Source organism: Rutidosis leptorrhynchoides, chromosome 6 (assembly GCF_046630445.1).
Source record: "Rutidosis leptorrhynchoides isolate AG116_Rl617_1_P2 chromosome 6, CSIRO_AGI_Rlap_v1, whole genome shotgun sequence".
Classification (NCBI taxonomy): Eukaryota; Viridiplantae; Streptophyta; class Magnoliopsida; order Asterales; family Asteraceae; genus Rutidosis; species Rutidosis leptorrhynchoides.
In genome coordinates this window covers 375,192,787-375,201,713 of record NC_092338.1, presented here as the reverse complement: position 1 = coordinate 375,201,713, position 8,927 = coordinate 375,192,787, and the positions used below count along the sequence as shown (strand labels likewise).

General features: G+C 32.7%; 1 protein-coding gene across 1 annotated transcript; it reads left to right on the top strand.

Annotated features, from left to right (window-relative positions):
- Positions 1-6,276: 6,276 nt before the first annotated feature.
- On the top strand, positions 6,277-7,799 carry LOC139852126 (probable CCR4-associated factor 1 homolog 6). Its single transcript, XM_071841352.1, has 2 exons — positions 6,277-6,538; positions 6,710-7,799. Exon 2 carries the CDS (start codon positions 6,768-6,770, stop codon positions 7,587-7,589), a length of 822 nt encoding a protein of 273 aa, XP_071697453.1. The 5' UTR covers positions 6,277-6,538; positions 6,710-6,767; the 3' UTR covers positions 7,590-7,799.
- The last annotated feature ends 1,128 nt before the right edge of the window (positions 7,800-8,927 follow it).

Genomic DNA, 8,927 nt, shown 5'->3' with positions numbered 1-8,927 from the left:
AAGAGTTGACTCTAGTCCCGGTTCCGGATTTTCGAACGTCCTCGCGTACAATTTAATATCTTGTACTTTGCGTTTTGAATCTTGTACTCTTGTGATTTCGAGACGTTTCTTATCAATAATTGGAACCTTTTTGATTGTCTTTTGTACTTTTGAGCTTTTTGGTCGTTTGCGTCTTCAATTCGTCGAATCTGTCTTTTGTCTTCACCTTTTATTATTTAAACGAATATCTCTTGTAAATAGAACAATTGCAACTAAAAGCTTGTCTTTCTTGAGGAATAATGCTATGAAATATATGTTCGTTTTTAGCATTATCACCCAACTATTAAATTGAATCGATTCTTTTCATAAATATCAGATGAGACAGAAAATGATAACATTGTCCTCCCTTTACCATGTCATCATCATCTTTATCATGATCATCATACATAAAATCATACACCATCAATCATCATTCATCGTTTGATTATCATTATTATTATCTCATATCCTACACCTCGTCATAACTTAATCATCATCACCATCATCATCTATCATTATTGTAATCATCTATCATGATCTTAATCATCCTAAAATTCTTATCATGATTCCACACATACAATACTATCATCATCCATCTATTTATGATTATCATCATCATCATGGCCTTGTAACAGAAAGCAATTTGATCGAGTGGTGTATGAGTTTTTGTAAATCGAAGCAATCCTGAAAGAAACCCAAACTAAATACAACCTATGACTAGTGCCTCGGCCCAATATTATAATAGGATTCACAGTCCAAAATTAAATCATTCGGCAGTCTTCAAATTCATATATCTCGATAGATTTTACAAGCCTTTGCACAAGTTCATTTATTTTAAACATGTATAAATAAATCCACTTGATGGGTGTGTGTTTGTTTTGACCCACCACAACCGTTAAACATATTCTCAGTCCACAATCAACACTAATCACGGCCAAGGAGAATTAGTTACACCTAACATATATAAATGATTTGATTATGCTTTTGTCGGTCCACCACAAGAAAGAAAATGCACTAAACAATTAAAGATCTCCATTATTGTATTACTAGCATTACCGAAATAATTTAGCAAGTGGGGGAAAGAAAAAGTCGGCCATGAGTTCCTTTTGTTGTCCCACGAACCTATTTAAATGCCAAGTATATTACACCATTTCACCATGTTGACAAAACTTAAAACACGTTCAATCATTCTCGTTTTATAAATGTTCTTTATGGTTGTGATTCAATCGAAAAGGGTGATAGCAGCAGCATAGTAATTGTGACTTTGTAGCAGTTTCGTTTGAACAGAAATAAAGAAGCAACATTTAGGATGGTGATTGTCATAAACAGAGAATCTCGATGGTGTGGTTGTTTTCAAGGTGTGAAGTGGTGGTAGCGAAAGGAGACAGAACCTGTATTAGATCAAGGTTGTGGTTGTGGAGGTTGATGGTGTTAAACGGTTGAAAGGATGCACGATTAAACATGGTATGCACATATATATATATATGTATCTATATCTTTGAATATGTATTTGTGTATATGTGATATATGGATATAGGTGGTTTCGATAAAGGATTTTAGAGAGAATGAGATGGTGTCATGTTGATTAGAGATGGCGATGATGAAGGTTTCCTTGCGATCGTTTTCAAACAAACTCAAAAGAGAGATATATGATGGTAGTGGTTATTGATGGTGGCGATTAAATGGAGAAGAAAAAGGTGACGAAGTGGTTTGGTGTTAATCATATTCATTGAATAAATCGCTTGTGATATATTCCATTTGATCGACAGATTCATTATCAAAAACAGGAAAAGAACTTAAAAAAATATTAAAAGTGGCGTACGATTACCTACTAGATTGGTTGTATCTGTGATTTGTTTTGATTCTGTAATTCGTTTTAGGGACAAAACAAAATTTCCATCTACAGATGATCGTGATATGGAACTGAATTGATTCTGTGGGATTTTATTTCAGTATTTTATTTAATTAAACCTAATAACACTAATACAGGTTTATATATTGTTTATGTATGTAAATATCAGTGTATAGATATATCCTTTGTATATGTATTTTTTTAGTTGATCATAATCTGTATATCAGAGTTTTATATATAGATATATTTATGTCTGCATTTTATCTATTAAGTAAACATATTTTTTTTATACTAATATAAATATTACTATTAATCATTAATATTAATTTTTAATAACAAAACTAGTAATACTAATAATAAAGATAATACAATTTAAAATAATAGTAATAATATAAATGATACAAATAATAAATTTTATTATTTTTCTAATAATATTCATAATAATAGTAATGATTTTAATGATAATGGTAATTATAAAAATAAAAATAATAAACATCTTAATAATAACTAAGATCATAAATTTTATTACTTTACTATATATAATAATACTGATCTTAATGATGATAACAATAATATTAGTAATTTAGATGTATCAAACTTTATATGTATAATAATATTAATAATAATGATATTAATATTAATAATAACAATGAAAGTAATAACATTAATATAACAGCTATAGTTTAATTTGTAATTTATTACTTTAATATTACCTGTTACTAATTATATAATATTTAATAATTGTATGACATATATATATATTTATATACATATATTTACACACAATTGTTCGTGAATCGTCGGGAATAGTCAAAGGGTAATTGCATATATGAATTAGTTTCAAAATTTTTGAGATTCAACCTAACAGACTTTGCTTATCGTGTCGAAATCATAAAAGATTAAGTTTAAATTTGATCGAAAATTCCTGGGTCGTCACACTTGGGGTAGTGAATCTCGGGCGTTACGGATTCACAATGACAAGTAGGTCATCCCCGTTGATGTTGATGACGTTGATGAGGCGTGTTGGGATGGTGAATCTTGTGTAGTTCAGATTTATAATGTCGTGTGTAGTTCCGACATTCCCATTTGTGTTGTTATGACTTAGGGTGTGCTTCTTGTGTAGTTCAGATCCACTCAGGCGTGTGTAGTTCCGCCAACCCTATAGTCATTTAGTCGAGGTATGAATCTTGTGTAGTCCAGATTCATAAGGCATGTGTAGTTCGGCCATCCTCAGTTGTAGTCGGGAGGAAGGTAGTGAATCTCGTGGAGTTCAGATTCACTTAGGCATGTGTAGTTCGGCCAACCTTCATATGTTTAAGGTTAAAGGGTTAACCATGTGTTTGGCTATATATATATATATATATATATATATATATATATATATATATATATATATATATATATATATATATATATATATATATATATATATATATATATATATTGTTGTGTTGTAGCTAAACTTGCGGTTTTAGCATGGTGGTACGTTATGTATAACTTTGCTTAATTATACTTGGATGCGGTACATGTTTATAATTTGTGTTGGTGATGCGTATTCATTTTATGCATATGTATGTATATAATATGTTTATCCTCACTAAGCTTTATAGCTTACCCTCTCGTTGTTTACATTTTTATAGATTCGCGTGGAAGTGGTGGCAAGGGTAAGTGCAGGGATTAGTGGACTATGGCGGGTTGCTTTACGAGACTTTCCTTTTGGATTAGACTTAGGATTGGGTAGTGCAATCCCAATCGTCATGCTCGGTCTTTTATTGTTTGTTTAAACGAAACGGGTCGAAATTGTCACGTTCATGTATTTATGGGTCGTTGGAGTCCCAAGGGTCGTATTACACTTTTGTCAATTAAAACCCGGTTGTATAATGTTTGAAAGGTGTCGAATTTGGCTTTGGGCTAACGACGCTTGGGTTGGGTGAGAAATGGTTTGTTTTGTGTCATAAAGTGACTGACCCTATTTTCTAGTTGAAGTGCACGCCGCGCGTGGCCTTGCGCGCCGCGGAAATTGCCAAATCCTGGTGGGATGCCCAGTTGCCAACTTCTGATATTGTTTTACGCTTTAGAGCGCGCCGCGCGTTCCTATGCGCGCCGCGCGTTCCTATGCGCGCCGCGCATATGGTCAGGCATGGAAAATTGTTGTTCTAAAAAAAAGAAGAAGCGTGTTTTCTCGTTTAATGTTTTGGGTCGTTACATTAAAAATTCAATCTAAATCCTAAATCTAAACCCTAAATCTAAACCCTAAATATCTAAACCCAAATATCTAAACCCTAATACCTAAACCCTAATATCTAACCCCTAATTTCTAAACCTTCAAAATACGCTCAAAAAACACGATAAATGTTATATATTATTTCTTCGAGCGTTTTTCCGCCAAGATAAAAACACTTATCACAAAGTATCTTTTTTAAATGTTCATATTTTCATCCAATCTATAATGTTCGTGAACAAAGTTTTTCAAAAAACGAAAAGAAATTTTTATTTTTTTTGCTTCCCCCGCTTTCCTCCAATTGGTTACTTCCCCATTGATCCTACCACTATATATATAGGGGTATGTTCAAACGAGAACCACAAAAAGGACGAGAACTGTGAGAACTTTTTAATTTATATATATAAAGCATCCTATTTATCATCAATCATTACTTAAAGTATAATATAAGGGTGCGTTTGTTTACCTATTAATGGAATGGTTCAGCACTGAATGCTGAATCATTCACCATTTAGTGTGTTTGTTTCTGACATCTGAATGAGATATGGTGCTGAATGGTTCAGTGTTCAGTGATGAATCATTCAGAGTTAAAACAATCTCTTAACCATTAAGAGGCTAAATTTTATGTAATATTTTTCTTAAATCGTATCCAGAACACTTATTAAATAAGTATATTGAAGCTTTTGTTAATGTTAAACGATAACAAGTTGATTTAATTGATTCACATTGTTTATTTAAAAAAATTATCAAACAGTTTATTGTCATTCAGAACTAAATACATTCAGAGACTCTGAGCCATTCAGATTATAAATCATTCAGTGCTAAATCATTTAGTTTTATTAAACGCACCCTAAGTCTAACTCAAAACCTCATTATCCTTATATGCTAAATACAATAGCACTCTTCATACCATTTCACATTTTTAATATTTTTTAAATCGAAATTTTTGAAGTTTTATATTCAATTTCCGTAGATAAAATAAAAACAAACTCCTGCCTAGCTGGTAAGCAATGAGCAATTACTAATACTGAATGCTTAAATTAAAATGAAATACGCCAATGACATCATAAGCGCAATCAAAAAATGCCTCACGAAACTAAAAAAAACCCGTACTATTGTGCAGTTGCGAATAGGAGTGAGCAAAAAATCGCAATTAACCGAACCGTAATCATATTAACCGCCAAAACCACATTAAATTAACCGAACCATATGGGTAATCGCGTGTTTGGTTAACACTTTTGTATTAAACGCATTTTGTGGATCGGTTATGGAAATAAGAGGTACCCGCACCGAATTAACCGCACCCACACCATTTAGAATTTTATATATGATAATTTTTATGAAAGATGATTAACATGTTAAAATAATAAATCTTGTAGATCAATGTGTAACATTATTTTGACTTTTAAGCTGACAAAAGATAATCATACATATAAATTATACCAAAGGAAAAGACACTAATGAAAGACACTTTAATCTATAACTCTCTAATGGAGGGAGAATAAAGTTTGAAAGAAAGTTATATTTTAAGAACTTTACGTGAACTTATGTATTGTCTAATTATTTATGTCTTTTGCATCAATTTGGAGTGTAAAAACGACATTGATCTACATTTATTTTCGACTAGAAATATGAGACAATGACCTAGTATTATATTATAAAGTTATTTTATGTAGTATAGAAACATACTTTTTAATATTTTTTTCATTTTTTTTTTTTGTTTTTTTTTTTTTTGTAAATGATCAACCAAATTAACCGTTTTATAGTTAAATCGTTAACCAATTTTACCAAATTAACTAAACCGCTTTTCACCGAACTCAACAATTAAAAAAATTAGTTAACCGCAATAATAGTTATAAATGTCGTTTTGATCTCAAACCGTCCCAACTCGCACCATGCTCACCCACATGCTCACCCAAAGTTGCGATACCAACTCCTTTAAACTAAGCAACACTACACTATTAATATATTCCGATTGTGATAGTCTTCTAGTATCATTTGAACACCATCATAATCATAATTCATGATTTATATTTATTCCCAAGAGGCAAAGACACATTCAACAAAATCAGACTTGTGAAAAGTCAAATTCTTTCAATTTAGTTTTACATTTTTTACATGGTCAACTCTAGGGTGCCAAAGACCAAAGTTATCAAACAATACGATACAACACATCAAAACGACATCGTTAAGCCGGTTTTCACCACTACCAATGTCACTTCCCCTTTTTTATAATTCACGCCGCTTCTTCAGTTGATTTTAAAAGGAGCCTTCTACTCCCTCAATCCCATCTTCTATATCTCATCTTTAGGGCTCTCTATGTTGGAATCCGTTGACCCTAAATTAATCCTCAATAATTACTAATCTTCAAAAAGGAATCAATTTCTAGGTGGGTTTGAATCACAACTTCGAGATCTGTTCAATTAAACCCTAAATATATCATAAAGGTAACATATTTTTCCATTTCTATGCATCTATTTACTTCATTTCTCTACGATCTTCAAGATTTGCTTAAGATTCTTGAAATCTGTCGATAAAGATTGAATTTTTTTGATGTTTTGCTATCTGGGTCTGATTAAAGATAGATTTTTGTTGTGTTTCTGTGTGATTTATTGCAGATCTGGTTGTATTTGGCAGCAAATTGAAAACCCCACTAGTAAAAATTGAATATTTAGCATGTCTATTGTTTTACCCAAAAGTGATTCTGTGCAAATTAGAGAAGTATGGAATGATAACCTTGAAGAAGAATTGGCTCTGATTCGTGATATTGTTGATGCTTACCCTTATATCGCTATGGATACTGAGTTCCCAGGTGTTGTTATTCGCCCAATAGCACAATTCAAGAACATTAATGATTATAATTATGTGACTTTGAAGGAAAATGTTGATATGTTGAAGTTGATTCAACTGGGTCTTACTTTCTCTGATGAAAATGGAAATCTGCCCACATGTGGAACCGATAAGCCGTGCATTTGGCAGTTCAATTTTCGCGAGTTTAATGTGACTGAAGACATCTTTGCTAATGATTCGATCGAGATGTTAAAACAGTGTGGGATTGATTTTAACAAGAACAGTGAGATGGGTATTGATGCAAATCGATTTGGGGAGCTATTGATGTCTTCAGGTGTTGTTTTGAATGATAACATCTGTTGGGTTACATTTCATAGTGGCTATGATTTTGGGTACTTGCTTAAGTTATTGACCCATAAACCATTGCCCAAGTCTCAAACCGGGTTCTTTGATTTGATCAAGATTTATTTCCCAATTGTTTATGACATCAAACATTTGATGAGGTTTTGTAACCATCTTCATGGTGGATTGAACAAACTTGCAGAGATTTTGGAAGTTGAAAGGATCGGTGTTTGTCATCAAGCGGGATCAGATAGTTTGTTGACGTCTCATGCGTTTAAGAAGTTGAAAGAGAATTACTTTAATGGAAACACGGAGAAGTATGCTGGTGTGTTGTATGGTTTAGGTGTTGAAGATGGTGATAAATAAGTAGGAAATGTAATTTGTGAGGTTTAAGTTTGTTTCGTTTAGTACGTGTTGTGTTTAAATTGTGTGTACACAATTGGCAAAAGAGTTGCCTGTTTGATGGTCTTGTTTTTTTTCAGATCTTTTTTATGTAACCAAATACCTCAAGGGTCTTGTAGTTTGAGTACTGTAAATTATTACAGTTAGTGTTATAATAACAATCTTAACTTTTTACCTTGTTTTCCTGTGTGATTCTTGTTTTTCATGTGGTGTTATTGTGATACTAGCAACTTATCATTGATGTATTTTATTAAACGTCTTAATGTGTCTTAATGTCTTAATATGTTATTGTGATACTAAATTAAGAAGAGAAAGTTCACGGGCTCCGATTATAAACATATTTAAAAAGAAGCTTTCGGGTTGGCAAAATAAAGGACTTTCGTCGGGTGGAAGGCCTATTATGGTAAATGCGATTTTATCTAGTTTTCTTGAACACAGTGTTGTAAATCTCCCGAGATCTCTCCGAGATCTCCCCCGAGATCTCGTTTTTAGAAGGCAACCGAGACGAGATGTTCATCTCCCGAGATTTCTCGGTCAACGGGGTCAAACTTAGTCAAAGCCACAATTTCTCGAATTTTCTTGCTAATTTGTAAGATTTTCTTGTAAAATTCATAATTTCTAAGATTTTCTCGCTTATTTCTCGGATATTTTTGTAAAATATCGTAATAACGTATATAAATATACATATATTTATGTTTTTATTTATATTTTTATTAAAAAACTATAAAGTCAACATAAGTCAACGTCCGAGATCTCCCCGAGATTATTCCGAGATGCCGAGATCTCTCTAAAAAAGTCCAAACGAGATCTCCCCGAGATCCGAATTCTCCAACCTTGCCTGCACATTATATGTCTTTATTTAAAGCTTCAAAAAGTGTTGTTAATAAGTTAGAAAGGTTGAGGCGTAATTTCGTTTGGAACAGGGATGTGGATGTGAAGAAGTTGGCGTTGGTTAGATGGAGTAAGGTTTGCCTTCCAAAAGAATGTGGAGGGCTTCGCATCATCCCGTCAGTGGCGGAAGTAGGATTTTTCTTCACCGGGGGTGAATTTTTTTTTTAAAACCGTAGCAACTTTTTTGGGCAAAATACGGAGTTTTTGGGACAAAAATTAGAGGTTTTTAGGCAAAATTTTGAGGTTTTTGGATAAAATTTGAAGGTTTGTGGGCAAAATTTGAAGGTTTTGGGGCAAAATATGTAGGTTTTGGGTCAAATGGCTTTTGGGTTTGGGGCAAAATGAAAAAAACCCAAATTTTTACACTAAAATTTCGAAATCGACTGGGGGCGGGCGCCCCCCCTGTAAATT